The 21,487-nt window shown below is 38.5% G+C and overlaps 2 protein-coding genes across 7 annotated transcripts in view; both read left to right on the top strand.

Moving 5' to 3' along the window:
• The first annotated feature begins 4,351 nt into the window (after positions 1-4,351).
• Positions 4,352-9,762, top strand: LOC146464087 (histamine H2 receptor-like). 5 transcript variants are annotated; one of them, XM_085130202.1, is made up of 3 exons: positions 4,352-4,637; positions 5,211-5,345; positions 7,163-9,762. In XM_085130202.1, the coding sequence occupies exon 3, from the start codon at positions 7,199-7,201 to the stop codon at positions 8,159-8,161; it is 963 nt and encodes a 320-aa protein (XP_084986328.1). In that variant the 5' UTR covers positions 4,352-4,637; positions 5,211-5,345; positions 7,163-7,198; the 3' UTR covers positions 8,162-9,762. The 5 variants fall into 5 exon arrangements, with proteins under 5 accessions (XP_084986328.1, XP_084986330.1, XP_084986329.1 ...); XM_085130204.1 differs by having other exon boundaries at positions 4,352-4,571; XM_085130203.1 differs by lacking the exon at positions 4,352-4,637 and adding an exon at positions 4,679-5,063.
• Positions 9,763-13,438: 3,676 nt separating this feature from the next.
• Positions 13,439-21,487, top strand: part of LOC146464088 (adenosine receptor A3-like) — an 82,488-nt gene continuing 74,439 nt past the window's right edge. Inside the window, exons 1-3 of one of the 2 annotated variants that reach the window (XM_085130199.1) lie at positions 13,439-13,547; positions 15,914-16,005; positions 18,030-19,058. In XM_085130199.1, coding sequence (XP_084986325.1) covers positions 18,066-19,016 — 951 coding nt within the window. In that variant the 5' untranslated portion in view covers positions 13,439-13,547; positions 15,914-16,005; positions 18,030-18,065 and the 3' untranslated portion in view covers positions 19,017-19,058. Of the gene's footprint in view, positions 13,548-15,913; positions 16,006-18,029; positions 19,059-21,487 lie in introns of those variants that run through there. The other variant, XM_085130198.1, reaches the window with a different exon arrangement.

The following is a 21,487-nucleotide window of genomic DNA, read 5'->3' on the forward strand; positions in this document are numbered from 1 at the left end:
ATAGCTCTTGCTTATCATTTTTGAAATGAATGCTCCATTAGAGCTCGGTTGGAGGCAAATTCGTGATTGTTTCAGACGGGTACCAAACGATTCATTTCGATGGATATCGGTGCGAAAGGCCTAAATTGTCTTACCTTGGCTCCAGAGGCCCTTTGCCTGAACAATCAAAGTGAGCAAATTAAATAACCGCATCAGCGGGCATCCGGGTATAATCGCCTACGAAATTCGGATTGAGTCATAAATAGTTTTCTCCGGCAAACTGTCAGCTCAAAATTACGTAACACTGGAAAACTAATTGCTTTCTTTTTCGAAGGGGCAAATATATATATATTTATTATATGGCAAGCAATTCTTAGGTCAAATGGTGCGCTCTCATTGGCTAATTTTCGGTCGGGATTTTACAGTACGGACCATTACCATGGAAACGGTCCGTTTGTGTATTTTTTTTGCTCCCGGGAAATTCAAAGCCGCGCGAAACACAAAAAGTAAGAAAAAATGCGTTAAAATCCTTGGTAAAAGCAAAATATAATTTTTAAAAGTAACTGTTTTTTGTACGGACCTCGCTGCGCTCGGTCCGTACTGTCACGACCTCGGGCCAATATTCCCCAGTACGGCCCTCGTGCTCGGTTAGTAAGAGGTTAATATTTCGTTAAAAATGCGAAAAAGGTCAGCTATCATTTTCGTAAAACAAACAACAGCTTCTGAAATTTGGGGAATAAAATTTCGTTTCCTAAAACTTTTTGCAACTTTACAGTTTCAGCTAAAGCATCCGAACAAATCAATCTGTATTAGCTTGCACAAATCCATCTGTTGTTTGTGAGCTGCATGGAGAGTAATGGAAGTGCGTCACATCGCGTTTGGGTCAAAGTGGCTCCAAAAATAACCCATTAGAAGTAAATAAGCTCTGTTACAGAGCTAGCACGAGAGCTTAAAGGGGCAGTGTCACCTATTTTTAGTGCCACTTTGAATAACGAGCCAAAAACATGATATTTGTATGGATTTAAATGTCAAAACAATGGTTCAGTTTTGTTAACAACAACCCTAAAAGTGCACAAAAACTGGTTTCATTTATCTTTGGCTGTGGATAATCTTAAAAAATGGCTAAAAAAATGTATCTTATAGAATGCGTCGATCGACACATCGACCGATGTATCGGTCGATATGTCTCTCGTAACCCGATCGATACTCGACCGATGCTGCTCGGCTGTCGACCGAGAGTCGACTGCCAGCCCATTGATATAGACCATCGACCGCCAATCAATGAAAATCCACCGATACATTACCGTTATTTCACCGACACTTGATCGACTTTCTGTCGTTAGCCGACCGATATATCGGCTACCACTCAATTGAACGTCGACATATACCCATCAACAGGTCGATCATTACGCGATCGACCCTCGAGCTATTTGCTTCATCACACTCAAGTACCATGCTCCTCGGTGAGAAATGCAGGCTGCCAGTGGAAAGAACCGTTTAATTTGATTCCCCAACTGAACAACTCTTTTTTCCATACAAATTGAAAGCGCTTGCGAATTTAACTATTCCATTTTTTTGGTGGAAAATTCGCGCCGGTTTTTCCGATACAAATGGAAAGCGCCTTGGGTAAACGTAGCTTACGAGCACTGAGAATTTTCTGTTCAAGGGAAACGTGAAAGACTTACATCCATTCACAATGTACAATCCTGTAAAAGAAAGAAACGCATCTTTTAACTAAAATTGCTCTAAGTGTGTGTAGAAATTATTTCTGACCCCAGATTGCAAGAAGACCGTTTGCCGTCATGAAAAAATAAATTTTTAATAATTTTTAAACAAACATCCGTATAAGCCATGTTTGAAATGACTACTAACACCAGGATATTAACAGTATCGTTAGATATTGCTTTTTAAATATTTCTCGGTACAATGTTTCACGCGTGGTTAAAATATAGTATCACCCCACTAGATTATTGGATCTTATAAACAAAACACGAGAAACTTGCAGGGGCACCCAATGGGAGTTTTCTCTCAGATCCTTTGAAACGCTATTTTAGGCTATCTGGAGTGCCTTTAAAGCTCTGTAGATTCATTTAATGCTGCGCTATAATATTTTTATCTGTTCGGTCATTCTAGGGGGAACTTGAGTCTTTTCGAAATTACTAGGGCATTTTTGTCCATTTCCCAAAAAACTTAGGTCTTATTTCCTTTCCGAAAATCTTAGCTGACCTTTTTTCGGTACTCGAAACGACATTTTTATCTTTCCGAAAACACCAGGCCTTAAATTTCCCATATCACGGAAGTTCGAGGCGAAAATTATTTTTAGAAAATTATAGGGGATTAAGGGCCTTCCGAACAGATATATTACCGAAACAATCCGTTGGGTGCCCCTGAACTTGGTTAATTTTCTAACAAATCCAAACGGGATATCCTATCTGCACAATGTCGGTTATTTGATCCTTGGAACGTGAAATGTCATTAGTTTTCCCGGGGGGGGGGGGGGTGGGAGGGGGGAGGCTATACTCTCTATAATGGACTGTACGGGTAGGTTCTGCCCGAAAGAAGCACCTTTTTCAGGCTGGAGGTACATAAAAGGACTTCACCTGCTGAAGTATAGCAAAAGGATAGGGAAAACTGTCATTTAGGTATTTAAAAAGGCCATCAAAATGTCTCACACTGCGGTGGACCACTGCGAAATGTGATGCAGTTTTGTTACAGGTAAAAAAAAGGGGTATCATTTTTTTTGCAATTTGTATGAAGGTTACCTTTGTTGTCGAAATGGCGTATAAAAAGGTGAGGCTTTGGACCTCGGGTCAGAGACTCATCGTATAAACTTTTCTTGAATTTCCTCCCTCCCTGGTTACTCTTGTTTATCGAAAAACAATTTTCAGCATCACACTCATATAATACTGGTCAATATTTTACTCGTCTGGTTTTTCTACCCTTTTTTATGACAGATAAAACCTGATATCGTTGGCTTTTTACCGCCTGCCATTAGGAACTGTTCTTCTATCGATATATTTAAACGCAAACTTAGAATATTCCTTTTTAATCGAGCTTTTATGAACAATAATATCTTTGTTGTTTTTGTAACTGTAATTTTTATAAATTTTAATTTATATACACAGATAGAGAAAGGTTTTTATTCCGTTGTGATTAGTTCGAAAAGGCTTTAACATTTCCATTAGAAACAACATTAATATCAACCCACACAAATAGATGATGGTAAACTTGTGTTATTGCATAGCTACTGACTCAGACTCTAATTTCCGCAAAAATAATTCGGACTCTCCTTCGAGAATACTGCTCAGTCAGCTGTCAATGTCATATGGATCTTAGAAAACAAGTTTTCCAAGCCATCTTCTTGGAAACTGAAACTGCACTGCTTTAGAGAAAAGTTCTGCTCGACAACTTTTCTCAGAGTGGTCACAACTGGAGAATTTCGTCCACGGCTCACAAAATAAGAGCCATGCCGAGACGACTCAAGGCTTGAAAGCACATTGCTTCTTTAATGCGAGCGCAAGCATTGATCAGGTTGCAAATTTCAGGATACGATATTTATTCACATTCAACTAAGATCTCCTTTCATATCAGTTCACGATCAATACTTTGATTTAAAAATAAAACACTTCACATTCAATTTTCGTATTAACATCCAAGGTTAATATTCATTAATATTGTTATCAATACCTTTTTGTTTACGTCCAGAAATTGACACTTCCATAAATACTTCCATCTACGTTCTTGATTAGTATTTATCAGTATTTATCTGACGGCATCGGGGCAACAATTCTCATGCGTCATAAACAGCGAGAAATATTAAAATAGGATCTATACTGTATTCGTTCAACAGAAATGTGTTTTCACATTCATCTGTGATATTTTTAGATTTTTTTTCACAGAAACACGTTGTTCCCTTTTGGCAATATTTTGTTTTGCCGAGTGGTGCAAATAAGTCATGAGCCTACCTCATATCCAGGCCAGCACTTGTGCTACTATGGACCAAAATGGCGCATTTGGCGAACGATACGAAATATCAAATTGGGAGTTGTTTTATTACGTAACAGTTGATATGTTTGATGCTATGATACCCAATAACAGGAAAAAGGTAGTACTTATTGTCAAGAAGCAGTCCAGATAAGGATGAATTTTATTGCAATGCGTTGCAAACCATACCCCTGACTGTACCAAGGCTACATAGCCCCATTCTCATTGGGCCGATTTCTGTACTATTTAGTACCGCGATGTGAATCAGCAGCTTGAAGTGGTGCAAAATGGCCTTTGGTTGTGTTCCACTCCGTTGTGGAACAGGTTTCGTGGAATAAACCTGAGCCGATGATTATGCGACGCGGTGATATTGAAATTTCTTGAAGAGAATGATAAGGTTGTGAACTAGGAATTTTACTTAAGGGGGGATGACGAAATCGAATTGAGCGATACAGTACGAGTCCAAATGTGCAGACGAAAACCACTTGTGTTTTGGCCCAACATCCGGCCCATAAATCATGGCAAAATTAATCAACCACGCGAACAACATCTTTGCGTTTACGCATGCAGTATATAGTTATTATTGTTGAAGCATTATTCTTCAAAAGGTATTATCTTAAAACAGTATAATACAGTTCCTAATAAGCAGCGGAAGACAGAGCTCCTCGTGGGAGGTAGGTAAGCAATATTGTACATTTTTTTGCCGTCATCAGCAAAGCAAGAACGTGAAATGACCAAATTTATGGTTTTGTAGAACGCGAGCACATGACGGTGAATTTTTTATTCTCTTTCCTTACTTGAACTCCGTTCCAATCAATTTAGTTCCCGGATACTTCGCCCACAATGTACGAGTGGAACGAATTGGGATAATCGCGAAGTAGTAGAAGTAACGAGGAGTTCTGATATTTTCAAGCGACGTTTCCGTCCACGCCGTTGCCGTCGTCATTGCACATTAGAAAACTAATATCAATGTAACTTTATCTTTTCTTTGAGCTTCGTTTTTACAACCGCTGAAGTTGCATTCATAACTGCGATGGTCTATCTTCAACGGATATAAATTCTGTCCGGAACAAACACTACTCGGAAATATAGACGAAAATGTTGGTTGCGAACCTCTTTTATTTATTTCTGAATCTAATTGTTGATTGCGAATGCGAATGAAGATTATATCGTGGACGATATCGGCGATTTATTTTTCAATGGCACCCACTTGGCTCAAATTTTGTGCTCTTTTTCGATTTTTGCAGGCAGTCAAAGAGCTGACAATAGGACTACTGCGGACAAAAAAACATTCACAGAAAAGAAGAGTTTGCTGTGTTACTAGAAACATTAAAGGCTCTCGATTGACTCTAGTGAAAGAAGAAGAGAAGCAGTTTTTGTGCGTAAGTGAAACATACCAAATACACTGCATTGATAAAACGAAATGACATAAATAACTATTTAGGTATCAAGCGACGGTTTGACGGCGTTTGATAGGTTCTTTTAGAAATAGCTTTAGATTCTGAAGTCTTTAAATTTGGAGGGAGAGAATTCCAAAGTTTCGGTTTTCTGTAGGAAAATGAACGTTTATAGCATTCAGTTTTCAGAGTATATTTACTTCTAAATATTTTATCTATTTCCAGAAATAATCGCCCAATGCCGCTTTACAACAAGTGGCTTACATGACAAGTTAAATTACCTAGCTAATTAAAAAATTATAACAGCTTAATTCCGAATTGCAATCCGCATTGTTAGATAGACTAAAAGTTAAAATTTGAACATTCTATAACACACGAATTCAATTAGAACTTAATTTTCTGAAGCCCTCCTAAACTCATATATGCTCCTCAAAATTCATTAACTGAATTCATAAGCCCATTGATCTATCCGAGATAGTCGATAAAACATCACGTGCAGTGGTTTTAAAAACCCAATAAAACCTCCTCCTTATTAGTATACGGTGTTTAATGTTTTTCTCGTATGCTAATTTCCAACGTTCACAAAAGCATCATTGCATTACCAGGAATGTTTTTGAAGCCGTTTAAAAAAACTCGCAGCACGTGTTTTTTCCGGTCTAAAACCACTCGGCTGAGCCTCGTAGTTTTAAATCCCGATAAAACACTGCTGCTCGTGCTTTAAACATTACTTTTAAGAAGATACGTCTTGAATTTACTTCTAAAGCAAGATACTGAGAGAGCAAACCTTATTTCCTGAGGAGAACGCTCTTGAACCGTATGTTTCTGACTTGTAAATCGTTTGAACAAGTTCTTTGTTATTCGCAGAACGAAATGTTACGTCTAGGTTAATAAATACATCTTATTCGATGGTTTTACGATATTTTGCGATTTGCGGAGTATTTTTCCGAGCTCTGAAGGGGCGACGAAAAATACGAGCATTTATTATTCCACTACGAAAAGATTTTGTTATTTTGGTTTCTCTTTTCTGGTAAGAGTACAGCAGGCATTATCTTTCCATCCAGTTATCTATCAGTATATAGCGCGTGCGAGTGACGTAAACAACACAGAAAGCCAGTGAAATGACGTTGCCCGTGTTCGCTCTGTTGTAAACCTGTCAAACCGGGACATTACTTTGTATTACGGTCTTGTATTTTGCGCGTTCTCTTGACACTTTATTTGGTGAAATGACATAATAGTGGAATAATAAACACTAATAAGATAGGAGATATATAAAGGGGTTGGCCATTAACTACTTTATATGCAGAGAATCCTGGACCTAACGTGAAAGAGAAAATTAACAAAGGAAAAATGGAAACACTCAAACAAATTCGCAGGCATCTAGTCGATCCAGGTTTTTAGCTTTTGACATAAACATGGTTTTCTATTTCTTGTAAGACACAATTTCCTTTCAAGCTATCAATTTACCTCCATGTATTTTTTTTAGCAAGAACAATTAAGCTGGGCTCAAACTCTGAACAAGTCATGACTCCTTGGTTGTTGTTATGTACAAAATGGCAGCTCAGCCAATCAGGAGGGAGTATTTTGCCTCTCTATCAATCAGGAGCGATCAATTTTGCCTTCGGTAAAAAGAAATTTAATTTAAATTTCCCGCTGTCTAGAGCTATCAGCATTCAGTAATTTTGCCCTCTATGTTTTAATACTTATCAAAAATTCACAGGATTGAATTTGGTTTGCCATAAATGTGATTGCTATATTCCAGTCTAGTTATTGTAAACAAATAAACGTTTCTCTTCAATTTTTAGGTCACTTTGTTCCCAACAAAAATCAGCTAAACCGGAATGTCTACCAACACCAGTAACACAACCTATAACATGAGCAGCGACCAGTACCCCGGATCATCTACCGGCCTCCTGGCGTCACAGTGTATTTCATGGATTGCAGTGCTGCTAGCTGAGTCTCTGGCCATAGTCGTCCTTAATATCATCACCATTATTGTATTTGTGAAGCAGCGCCGCCTTCAACGCCGGTCTCTCTGCTTGATCATTCACCTTGCAGTTGTCGACCTCTTAGTTGGAGCAATTTCAGCTCCGCTGTTAATTGAACTTATGGGAGACGAATGTGCCTTGTGGGAGATGAACTATAGCCCTTTCAAATTTGAATTGTACCGCTTGCTTCCCATGGTCTCTTTACTTAATCTCGCTGCTCTTTCTTTAGAGCGAATGCACGCTACTCTGCGTCCTTTGCAACATCGTTTTATGAAAAAGCGTGTTTATTGTGTAATCACTACTGTTATTTGGTTAACGGCTATAATCAGGGAAATCATTTTGTATTTTGTGGTTTTCCAAAATTCAACATCTACAGGCGTATACGTAGCGTTTGCCGTGTATGAGGTCCCGTGGTTCATTTGTCTCTTCATTATTTGCATTTCGTACATTTCCATTTTTATGAAAATCCGATTCGGTCCTCACCCCAAGCGCTCGGGCAATAGTTTGATCAACAGAGAACGACGGCTGACCTCCGTCATGTTCATTGTTCTGGCTGTATCTTTACTGACGATGTTACCATGGGTAATTCTCGAATACATCATCCTATTTGATCCCGAGTATTTCTACTTGAACCTGTCCGTCAGTTCATATTTTAATTTAAATGCGACCACAGGTTTACTTAACGTCGCTAACTCGTTAGTCAATCCAATCATATACGCCATGCGTATGTCAGAATTTCGAGCGGGTTTAGCAGCAATGTTCCGCAGGACTCCAAATCAGGTAAATGTAGCCGTTTTGTCTCTGCGTCGTCCTTAGCTTCGCCTCAATCGCGGGAAAAAATATCGCCTGCGAATGTATCCGTCTCTCATCGCCCCCCCGCTGATACGAGCGGTCGTCTCCCTCGGGAACGCCCGTAGCGATGGGAAGCGATGAAGGCCCGCTGTCTTCGACTTCGATTCATAGGTTTAAGGGAAGAAACGTCTTGTAAGTCATGTTGTGCAACACATTTTCTTACCGATTTTTTTAAATGGGACAAACCGGTCAACATCAATTTGGCACCGCGAAAATTGTTTACTGGCCATTAAACATTCCAAAAATGACAGGAAACCAGTCGGGAAAAGACGCATGTGGCAAAATGGCTGCTTTTGAAACAGAATTCAGTATTTAGCTTGAAGTTGTAACCGGATGTTTGATCTGGATGATTTTTAATTTTAATTTGGATTATCACTTCTCTGTAGTACGAAAACTCTCAAGAAAGCTTGGCAAGTAAGTAGGGCTATTCGTATTTTAAAATGAGAATTGTCAATATAACAAATTCGATATATTTTAAAATTTGTACTTGGTTACGAGGCTTAGGGGTGAAAGATAAATAATTCATAAACTCATTAATAATTCATAAGCCCATTGACCTATAAAATGGTCGGTAATACATCACGTGCTGTGACTTCATATCGATAAACCTCCTCCTTATTAGTATGCGGTGTTTTATCGGCTGATAAAACACTCCTCATTAGTATGCTGTGTTTTTCTCGTATGCTAATTTCCAACGTACACAAAGGCATAATTGTTATGGACTCTATTGACACAAGCTTTTCCAGGAATGTTTTTGAAGCCGTTCAAAAAAATCGCAGCACGTGTTTTATCGAGTCTAAGGGGCCGACTACATGGCGAATTTCGGCCCAGGCTGAGATTTTAGCCCGGTTAGGCGGGCTGAGATTTCAGCTCGGTTTCTTGAACAAATCTTCTTAAAACGACGTGCGATTACATGAAGAAAGTTTCATCCCGGGCTGAAATTTCCAGCCCGGTTTTTTAAACCGGGCTATAAATTTCAACCCAGGAATACGGGCTTAAAAATCTCATGTAATCAGAATGAAATTTTCAGCCCGGGCTGAAAAGCGAGGTCACCTGGGTAGAAAAGTGACGTGGGCATGCGCAATGATTTGTTTTCAACGAAACAAGATGGCGGCTAGGGCTGGCAGCCCGGGCTAAAATTCGCCATGCAATCGCAACAAAATTCCAGCCCGCCTACCAGGATGAAATTTCAGCCGGGGCTGAAATTCGCCACGTAATCAGCCCCTAAAAAAAACATTTCTTAATTTGTTTTGGTTTGATTACCCCAAGCCTCGAAGGCAGGCTGGAATTTTACTTAGTAACATACCAAGATTACTGTATTGTTAAATGAGTGGAAAAACCTCATCTGTCCGTTGAGCTATGCACACTGACCTATTACGTATCGCTAAGAAATTTGAATAACTAACATCTGAATTTCTGAGAAATTTTTGTCAGTATTTACTCCTGATTTACTCGAACTAATAAATGGTGGGAATTTTTTGACTGACAGCCAACAAAATTAATAAGCACCTCAGTCAGATTTGTAATTACACATCTTCCACGTACTAGTTGTACTCGGTAACAAGACGATACAATAAACATGTTGTTGAATCTTTAAACGTCGTCGTTGCCGTTTTGAGTTCACTGAACTTTCTCCTCTGGAAGCAAAGTTTATTTGATATGATAAGACTGAAGTGGGTAAAATCGTATGGCGTGGTTATTGAGTACAGTACAGTAAAAAAACCCTAATTTGTTTATCCACCGCGGCACCAAAGAACTTTAGTAACTCGTTTCAAAGGTTATTGTGCGTTCAAGTTCGAACTGGATTTTGGACACGTTGGTTTTTGTGGACGGAGGAAAACCGGAGTACCCGGAGAAAACACTTGGAGCAGGGACGAGAACCAACAGCAAACTCAACCCACATATGACGCCGAGTTCGAGAATCGAACCTGGGAAACATTGGTGGGAGGCGAGTGCTCTCACCACTACGTCATCCCTGAATTCCTTAAACCTCAGCTGAATGAACTTTGATTCATATTCGAAACAAGAAAAAGGTACCGCACCTAGTTTTGCAAGGCGAGGTTGCACTGTAGTTCTACTGTGGCATTCTAGTGTGTGCCGCAATTTTTTTGAAATGTTTATTTAGTTTTGGTCTTGCGCACTATTAAACTATGGGACAGGCGCAATGCCGAACCCTGTATAAGGAACATGAAGAAAATGACAAAAGGTGGTCCACTCGATATACCTAACTTTGACGAGGGCATGCGCCCATGACTATTTCGTTAGAAATTCTAACACTTGGACATCTTTCAAATGCACATTTGAACGTTTCTTAAATAAATACATACATACGTACATATGTTATGAAAATATATAAAAAAATAAAATACATTAATACATAACTCAGAATCAGGAACAGATAAAGCAGGTACTCTTCTTAAACTCCCGTAAAGATTTCGCTCTTTTAGTCTCTTCGGGAAGGTTGTTCCATAACATGGCACCACTGTACTTAAAGCTGCGCTTAAGACTATTAGATGGCGGCTTTGGAGGTGCTAGATCACTTTCATATTTCTTAAATGATAACGTTTGTTACAGTCTCTAATTCTTATAAAGGAATTACTCAAATTTGGGGCGAATTAATAAGATTTTATTCGCTAAGACTAATTACTTTCAATTGTTTTCAAGGGTTTTCCAACCTAAATTGGGAAAAATGTCAGTTGATCGAATGTCGTACTTCGCACCAGTTATCGCCCTGGCCTGTCGAGATTGTATGTGTTGCAGTTTATCCTTTAACGCTTTGCCACAGATATCACAAAGTGGAAAGCAATAGTCGAACTGTGTTTGGACTAGTGATTTACAAATTACTGCCAGCGAATGGTTGGGAAAAAATGGCCTAACACGTTTTACGACCCTGACACCAGCGCTCTCCTCTTTACAAATGTCGTTCATATGCTTTTCAAAAGTAAGTTTTTCATCAATATGAACCCCTAAGCAAGTATACGAATCGACTCGTGACTCTTTGTTATTGTCTATAAGAATATCATGCCGCCGACATAAAGTTTTATTGTTCAGATTATGGGCCGGCGGACCCGATAATCATATCTTTGGTTTTGGGGGGCCTTACAAGCTGTCGATTTTCCTTGCTTGTCAAACTTCTGTGTTTCTAGTAACACTGACTGCACGTTGACAGCCATTTTGAATTGCAAACATAGTGTAGCCTTTTATCAATGCAGCTATGGCGCTCTTTGTAATGGAGTTTTTGCGAGAGTGATACGATTCATCCAAAATAGGTTCTGTTCCTTTCAGGATGGCGATTGCTCGATTCCCGGTGTCCTTATAACAGCCAACAGTTTAATAGAATAACTGACAGAGAGTCACGCGCAACAGAGACTTCAATCACATCATTCAAATAGCAGACGTATTAAAGATGTTTCCCAAATAAACCTGGTTTAATGGCCTAGCTTCCACTGACGATACTTCTACAGCTTAGTGGTAGAGCATCCGGACTAGTAATCAGTAGGTCGCATGTTCGAATCCTGTTTGGGGGAACACGGATCCCCTTTTCTAAGTACGCCTGTTTTACCGACTGAAAAAATGATATTTATTATCGTTATTAGTTTTACATATTTAATGTGTCAATATACAGCTATTTCAATTAACGTTGTCTGGTCAAAGCTTGAGAATGAAAGACGTCTTCAAAAAGGCTGCCACCTCATCTATTTGATATCCTAACATTCCTTTCATCCAAATGGATCGCCATCGTATATCTTCTGATTTTGATGAACTTATTCATAAAAAAATCCACAGAATCTTGAGGTCTTGTCTTATAGCTTTATACTTTGATCCTACAACGTTAATTGAAATAGCTGAATTCGCTTTCTTGGAAAGGTGAAACGTGCAAAGTTTTTGTCATCACGATTAGCCTCGCTTTCATAGTTTTTGTCATCACAAATAGCCTCGCTTTCATAGTGAGGTTCACAGCAACTCGGAAATGGTCTATTCTGCGAGGAGCTGCAAAAGGGGAAGAATCTAATTTGTCCTTTTTTCAATGACTTCAAAGCTCAGCGTATTTTCAGCAAGAAATTACGTTTACCTATATATACCTATGACATAAACCTGATTGGCCTGCGATTCACCTTTCCACATTCCGCTGGGGGTAACTATCAAGAAATGCCAATTGCTGCAGCCAAGAAAGATTTTTTTATTTGCCTCTTGGAATTTATTACCGATATAACCGTTTAACGGTTTCAACATTTGCCCAACATTTTTGTTGAACGGATGTCAGGCAAGAGTTGGATAAACGGAGTGTTCAAACGGTTTAAACGCCATTCAACATTTTAAAGAACAAATGAAATGTGGAATCGATGTTGAATGTAAAGTTTAAACCTATTTAAATTTGATTCAACACACTTTCAACAAGCGTTCGACATTTTTCACGCTTTCAGCAACGTTGAGCGACTTGCTCAAGCGCCCCCGACATTTGGTTCAACAAATGTGTTGAACGCATGTTGAAGCAAATGTTAAAACCCTTTGAAAGGGCCTTAATCTTGCCTTGATTTGTTGTTGATTCAATAAGTGTTTGTAGAAAAGATATCTTATCTCCTTTTCTGCCTGTTTGCAGTCCGATAACAAAGAAGAAAAATTCAAGAAAGCAGCGTGTTGTGTCCTCACTGTCATCAAACAGGATGAACATTTTGCAAACGACATTCACTGCAAGGTGGCAGCAGCTTTACGGTTAGTCGCAAGCTGTTCGCAAAAAATTAATGCACTGACGCTTTCTTAATTCTACCGTAAATTTAATTGCATTATTGTTATTTCATAATACTGAACAAACAAGCAAAAATTCATTCTTCTTTCGCTTAAAAGGTGTTGTAATATTTCCTATCCTTACTTTAGGCGTATTTCTCTAAAAATAAGTTGGGGGAACTTATTATATTTAGCAGATATGACACACTTATCTATCGGTTGATGAGTGATATATTCATGTGAAATCGACTTTGAAGAGACCATTTCTTTGGCTGAGATATAAATTTTGTACGCAGTAACCATATACGAACCTATTGATTCCTCTTAACTATTAATGCCCTTATGTAAAGGAAACAGCTTGCTTTATAGGAAAAACTGTCCACATGTTGAATATTAATTGTAGTCAATTTGACAGTATAATTCGAGCCTTTTCACTTCAATTGAGATCTTGAATAAATTTTGACCGATGTACTTTCAGCTTTGATTGGTTCATAGGAATAATGCATTGTATGGATTTTTTTTAAGCTTTAATAATTTTTAGTGTTTCATCTTGTTTCTGCTATATACCAGACAGTGGCACTACCAATACAAACAAGTTGCCGTGTCAAGTGTTAAGGAAAACGAGGTAACATTATTTTATTATTATTATTATTATTATTATTATTATTATTATTATTATTATTATTATTATTATTATTTTACAATTTACATCATGAATTTTCAACTACTTTGACTCAGGTTTCTTACAGCTGAAAAACTTCCCGGCTCGACTCTGAAGATTAGCCAAGCAAAAGAGTTTCCATGTAATCGCTTGTGATATTCTTTATAAACAGTTGAGACGTCTTTGATTAAAGGCTAAATTTCGCAGAGTGGGCCTTTCCAAAAAATATCACGGTATTCAATAAGCGAGTTATTCAAGAGATAAGTCGTGAAAATTTACATCTCCAGTGTTAAAATTGGGAGAAAGGACATTTTACAGAGGGTACGTGGATCAGCATTCTGAATTTGTACATATCAGAAGACTAATGCAAGATGGATGGAAAACAGATTAAATGGGTCAATTCTTTGCTTCTGTTTAATAGTAAACATCACATTTCTCTTTATTACTAATCACCTTTGCAGAACGTTTGCCTTGCTATTACCAAACACTAGTTTCAGTGAAAATAAAATGGAATAAAAATTACTTGCATAGATCACAGAAAATATGGTACGGTTAAAGGAATACCGTTTCAAAGTTCCCTAACTTATCTGAATGATTTCTTTGGGTTTTGACGATAAATACAAAGAATAATACTATGAATTAGAAAATACTCAAAAGCAATGATAGTACACATAATTCTGACCGTGTTTTAACTTCGCCAAACACGACAAAGCTTTGGGTGCCATTTCAGCAAGCGTCCACCTTTTGCGATAAGGGGTGCAATTTTTGGCCATTTTATAAAAGCTGTTTTGTAACAGACGTTCGCCTCGTAAAAGATTATTTTCCTGAGGAACACACTCCTTTGGCAGTCAACAACCAGGCGCTAAGTTTCCGAGAACTTCTGAGCAGCACCGATGCCGCAAACAATTTATAAATTTAAAAAATATGTTTGATATGGTCCTGGCTAACCAACTAGTTGTGCATCTTGTATTAATCCGGATTCTTTGAAATAATATTCCAACCTGTCCAACGTCCTTCGCTAAATCTTTAGCGATTTTTGTTGACTTTTTATGGGATTTTACTTCCACGATCTGCAAAATACCCGGCAAAAAAGGTCTAAAGCAGAGAAGATTGTTTACGGTCTGCGCCGTCACCACAAGAGGGAAGGACGCTACGTTTCAATTATTGAAATTCTGGTGACAGACGAAGAGAAGCAAGTTTTTATTGGTACTAAGAAATTAAATTCTGAAATTTGTTTAAAAGTGCTAGTCAAACAGACTTGTGTCGAGTCGTGGCTCCGTTAGGTCAATATTTGCATTCGCGCTTACGATACGCTTACGACGATTTGCGATCTTCTTAGGCCTCAACGCATTCGCAAAAAGCCACGCGATTTTCTTCGTTTGACGATATTTTTTCCCACTGGTAGTGCTCTGCGCGTTAGTGCTTCATCGAAATGGCTGCTTTGTAGCTTATGTTTATTACCGGGCCATTCGCTTGGCCACTCAACACAGGTCTATGTACGCCAGCTTGGAATTATTTCCAAACTTGCGATCATCTGCGCCTCCGTTTGGCAAGGCTCTGATGATCAAAAAATTTTGATGCACACTCAGCGCTTTGTCAAACATCCTCTGACGGGTACAAAATTAGGTTGAGCGACGTGACGTACAAAACTAGACGATAAAGCCTCATAATTTTCTTACTTTTCTAAAAAGAAATAATTTTTTTTTGCACATGAACTCGAGAAATTTTTTTTTCATGTCAAAGTGGAGAAATTAGATATGTTTATTGAAAACATGTGGACTTTTCTGTCGGCTAATTATTCCTGCACGTTTTTACTCTGCAATTAGACGACTTTTAAAAAACACCATGCTTTCAAATAACTGGACAATTTGAAAATATTGACCAATGGTCCACGGACTACTCCGATGACTGACTAGAAAACAACCCATTTTTTGGGATCAGATAAATGGACAAGGAAGAAGTCTTTCCTTATCACGTTGCAGCAATAAGTATTAAAACATTAAAGCCTGCCGCACACTTGAGGAAAGAGCTCAGCAAACTGCCTCGCGAGGCCAAGCAAGGCAATCAGCTCAGCTGTTTCCTCAAGTGCGCTGTTGAGTTTTCGTGAGAATTTCGCCTCGCGAGGCGAAATCTCAAATATCCAACACGACAGATATTTTCCTCATGGCCTCGCGAGGCGAAATACTCACGAAAACTCAACCGCACACGTGATGAAACAGCTGAGCTAATGAGCTTGTTCTTAATCTTTTAATACAGCTTTTACCTAATTCAATTTCATTGTTTGAAACATCACCCTAAAAGATAACCTCAATTTCGATTCCTTTTGCCAGAGACTTGCCTGTTTGCAGATCGCTTTGGAAGCCTTTATAGGGGATCGCGGGTGTAACAGGAACTAAATACTGCCGGGAGCCCATGACCTAACGTGAGTGAAAAAATTAACAAAGCAAAAAATGGAAACACTCAAAAATTCCCCGTTCTTTAACTGTGGAGATTCGGTAGAGGAAGAAAATCCGCAAAATTTAAGTACCGTCATGTCACTCGGACTGTACCTCCGTATTTCGATAAGCGACACCCGCCTCACTCATACTCGGCCAGCCTAACGCGCTGTTCAGAGACAACCGGTGCGAGATGAATGAAGTTGTAGATCATAGAAATAGGATAAGGAATTTTAATTTATCTTATTTATCATATTTATCTTCTTCTCATAGCCTCTTAAGTTGTCCCATCTTCTGCGTTTTTAAGTGGCCTTTTTATTCAGGATCGATTCAAATTGAAGGTCCTCTGCATCTGGACCGTATTGGTGAAATTTGTGCCAGGCATAATAAAATCACACACGATTAAGCCTTCTAATCTTTCATTGTCTCTTGGTGTTGGCTAGTTTTTAATAATGCAATTTTTGCCCTTTCTCCAATTAAGGTATTATCTACTAAACTGTACTGAACTGATAGTAACTCGCGTGTAAACTCTTCAGGTGATAATTTGGTAGTCAGCCCTTTAGTTGGTAGTGGTCAGTCAGTTGTCCTTAGGATCGGAACGGGGGTCAGTGTTTTTAACTTGCCCAAACAAATATTGTTACAGAAGGTCACTATCAATTAACTGCTCATTTTAATGCTAGGTTTATAATAAATGGCTTACGCTCATTAGTTTCAGTGATCAAGAAATTTCTCTTAAATAGATCATGCAATTAATGAGCTGCAACGTCTAAAGGTTCATTGCCAGAAATTCCAAGTCAAATTAATATAACAATAGAGTTGATGTTTGCGGGCGTAAATATGTTTTTGGCCCGACTCAGGCTCATTTTAGCCCGAGCCGCAGGCGAGGGCTTAAATGAATCCCGAGAAGGGCCAAAAACATATTTCCGCCCAAGAACATCAACTCTATTACTATTATAATAATTTCAGAGGGCATTCAGGAAACGAATCAAAGAGAGTAAGTAAGGGATATCTTGAACGCTGCCAGCGTTGCCTCGGCGTTATGTTACAGTCATTTCATTGTACAAAAGTATTCATTCTGGCATAAGCTTTAAACTTCGACAGAACACCGCAAAATTTGTCGAAAGAATATTCGCTTCTAAGTTTTCAAAGGGAAAATAACAGCATTTTGTAAACAGCGAAGACATGGTCACTTACAAGCGTTCAGAAATTAATTGTGCAAGTGCTAAACTGAGCGGGTTTCGCTCGACGAAGACAAACTGTTTACCTTCACCTCGCCGCCGGCCATGGAGCTACTACTGTACAGGCATTATTTCCATCATCGCCCACGAGTTTCTGTAAGTCCTCTTCTCTAGCTAGCTGAGACGACGGGGAATTTGCTTCTTCGTTAGCTTTTTCAGCCATTTTGTAGCTCAAAACAATTTTTTTGCAGATGGCAGTGCTTCCAGTCAAACAAGCAAGATAACGGCGCGAACAGTTGAATGGTTTCCAGTTCTGATTGGCTGGCTACGTTATTTTCTTGTTTCTCATTGGCTTAGAGCAGCGGGCTAAAATATATTTTAGCCCGCAAAATACGCCGCAATGCCCGATGAAATTATTATAATATAGGGTGATAGGCCTTTATTTGAACATAAATGTGCCTGGTGATTTCATTGCAGTCTTCATTTATGTCAGTTTCAAGAAGCGCTAAGTTTTTGGCTGAATGAGAAGCTCAAGCAAAGTACGAGTTTCAAGGAATATGTGCTATTTCATTTTGGGATCTGCGGAACAACCAAACGTCGTCCGCGTGTCTTTAGTTGCTAGTTGTGTAAGAAAAGAAAACTCAACTCAACTTTTAGGTTCGCGGTATCCAGGAGAAATATCGATTCATATTAAGGCGGTCAGTGGTCTAAACAAAACACTATCTTAGTTATACTAAATAACGGATTCTACCTAAATTCGCATATGATGTGAATTGCTTCAAATGTGCATTTCAAGCTTCCTTAAAAAAATAACTTTTGTTCTCACATTTTAGGTTACTTTGACCCCAACAAATATCCAGTAAAGCAGAATGTCTACCAACATCAGTAACAGAACTTTAACATCGGCAGCGACGAGTTCGACTCTCTCCTCCCCTGGGTCTCATTGTATTCCATGGATTGCAGTGCTGATCGCTGAGTCTCTGGCCATAGTCGTCCTTAATATCATCACCATTATTGTATTTGTGAAGCAGCGCCACCTTCATCGTCAGAGTTTATACTTGATCATCCATCTGGCGATTGTGGACCTCTTAGCGGGGGCAATTTCAGGTCCCTTGGCAATTGAACATTTTGGCGGTGCAAGGTGTGGTCTATGGGGGTACAGCTTTAGGTCTCTCAAAGAACCGCTGTGGCGCTTATTTCCCACTGCCTCTTTTTCTAATCTAGCTGCTATTTCTTTAGAGCGAATGCACGCTACTTTGCGTCCTTTCAAACATCGTCTTATGAAAAAACGTGTTTATTACTTAATCACTACTGTTATTTGGCTAACGGCTATAATCAGGGAAATCGTTATTTTCATTGTCTCTAACAAAACACGAACATCAGACGTGTTTACATCGCTCATCCTATATGAGGCTCCGTGGTTAATTTCTCTCTTCATTATTTGTATGTCTTACATTTCCATTTTTATAAAAATCCGATTCGGCCCTCATCCCAATTGCTTGCGCAATAGTGTGATCAGCAGAGAACGACGTTTGACCTCTGTGCTGTTCCTTGTTCTGTCTGTATCTTTACTGACTACGTTACCATGGGTAATTTTCGATTGCTTCTACATATTCCATCCCGAGTTACTCTATACCCTTTCCTCGCGTTCATTTCTTTATATGCAAGCGACCACGTACTTACTTGTCTCGGCTAACTCGTTAGTCAATCCAATCACATATGCCATGCGTATGCCAGATTTTCGGACGGGTTTAGCAGCAATATTCCACAGGACTCCAAATCATGTAAATTCAGCCGTTTTACCTCTGCACCGTCTTTAACTCCCCCTCGATCGCTGGAAGAAGTAGCCTGCGAATTTAGCCGCCTCCTAACGCCCTCCGCGTCTTGTAAGTCATGTTGTGTGGCCATTTATTACCTATTTGGCACCGCGAGTAGTGCAAGCGGCCAAATGGCTGCCTCTGAAACATAATTTGAAACAGTGTTAAGCTTGAACTTGTAACCGAATGTTTGATCTGGAGGATTTTGAATCCCAATTTGCAAGGGAGTCAGCTCTCTTTTGTACAAAAATTATCAAGATAGCTCAGGAGTGTACTGCTGCTGTTTGTAAATAGGTCTTTTCGTATTGTAAAATAAGAACTGTTAATTGGTAAATCATTGGGGAAAAATTGTCTGTCGGTTGAGCTATGAGAACTGTCCTGTAACGCATTAACAAGAAATCTGAATAACTAACAGATAAGAAATATTGAAGAAATGTATGAAGTTGAACTAATTAATAAATGGTGCGCAGTTTCACTTACAGGTAACATATAAGCTCCACATTTAGAGTTCGTACTAGTTGTAGTCGGTAACTGAATACAATGCAATAAACAAGTTGTATGAAAATCTCTATATGCCTTTGCTGCAGTTTTGAGCTTGATCTCTCCGCTTTTGAAGTGAAGTTTCTTTGGTATGATAAGATGAAGTGGGTAAGATAGTATTGGAAAAATTGCGAATTGGAGCGTTTTGAAATTGTCGAATTCTAAACAGACGTGTTTCAGCTGCAGCTAATATAGTTTTATTTCCAAAAGCAAGAAATGGCTTTAACAACATAGAGGGCAACATTACTTAATGCTGATTGGTCGAGAAAGATTGGGCGAGTGGCGAAAATACTCGCTCCTGATTGGCTGAGCACGCCATTTCTACATTTATTTGGTTTATTCGTTTTGTTTCCAACAACAACGAGTTCTATCAGGTTCTTTGGAGTCTTTTGACTTTTTAGTCGGGTTGCTTGTGCCAAAAATACATGGAAATCAAGTGTTATATATAGCTAAGTCTTAAGTGTTATATATAGTTATATATATAGCTATCTTGGTTTTCATTAAATAAAAAAAGTAATGCATCTGACGAATTTAGTAAATTTTTATTGACTTTTAATCACTATCATAATAATACTAATAATAAATTTTGAATGATGAAGCCCACATCACAACATGGTTCACAGAAGGGTCGTCTACCCGATCAATTAAGACTTAAACTAAATTAAAATCAAAGTAATTAATCGCCTTGAGAACGGTGGATGAAGCTTCATTTAGGTACATGGAAGACCATCTGGACTGAACTTTCAATTCATAATAAGTATTATTCTTTTTTTATTATTTGCTTCATGCGCGCGAGAATAGATGTTTTTCTTCGTTCAAAAAAATTTTAATTCAAAATCATTAAAACTGATTTGTACGCAGCGAGAAGGTCGACGAAGGCTTTTTGAGCGGCGCCAGAAGCGACACAACTAAATGATCACAAATACTATGGCTATTTTGTAATGGAACACAGAATTGTAAGTAGTTTTCTAACGCCGTTTCAAGTGAGAATTCTGCAGGTTTGTCACATTCTCTAACTCATGTAATATTTTGTTTAAATTTTGGCTGACTAGATAAATAGTTGGACCCTTGAATTATACTGTGAAATACACTCTTGGAAACTTCATGGCTAGTAACACTTGTGAAGAATAAAGATGCACCGAAAACGTCGGTTTCTATCACTTATATTTCTTGTTTCATGTATTTCCAAATCGTTTCTTATAATGCTGACATTGCTTATGTAAATAAACTGGACTACAAGTCGATGGAATTGCTATTCTAATTGATCACACAGTGTCATTTTGGCTTCCCTGAACATAGAGCTGGATGATTCGAATAAATTTTAGATAACGAAAATGTTTCGAAACCAGATTATTCCAAGGTAACATTTCGTTAACGAAACTCTTGACTTTCTGAAAAATACGTTATAGTCGTTCACGCGCGAAACCAAACTTTATCTAAAGAACGAGACGAAACCAATGTGAAGCGACACGACAAATGTGATGTGAAGCGACCGGTGTAAAGCGATGCTACAATTGCGATGCGGTGAAGACGATTTCGACTAAAGAAGAAACACGCTCTCGACGATGGACAAGCAACTACGATATGTAAAAAAAAAAAAAAAAACCTCAGCGAACAATAAAGGACTAATTGATTAACAAACAAAAAATTGTACTTAAAGGTGTGAACGGAAAAAGCTAGAAGCTAAGCAAAACGAAAACATGAACAAAGAAAAATAACATAAATTCCTGGCCGACGTTAACATATTTCACCAAAGCGATCTTATTGATCACACTAATATTATAATTGTCTTTTTAATTTCAGGAATTTCACTGATAACTTTTATCATTTTATTTTACACAACAGGCATTGTTCAGATCGAGATTATGATTATTGGACTCAAGAAATGTTTCAACGAAGGCTGATAAAATATTTGTATAACATCTTTCAAGCGA

Source organism: Pavona decussata, unplaced genomic scaffold, assembly GCF_977016875.1.
Source record: "Pavona decussata unplaced genomic scaffold, jaPavDecu1.1 SCAFFOLD_169, whole genome shotgun sequence".
In the NCBI taxonomy this organism is placed as follows: Eukaryota; Metazoa; Cnidaria; class Anthozoa; order Scleractinia; family Agariciidae; genus Pavona; species Pavona decussata.

What these genes read in the sequence shown, in the direction of transcription:
- LOC146464087 (XM_085130202.1), top strand. Translation starts at nt 7,199, where the DNA reads ATGTCTACCAACACCAGTAACACAACCTATAACATGAGCAGCGACCAG.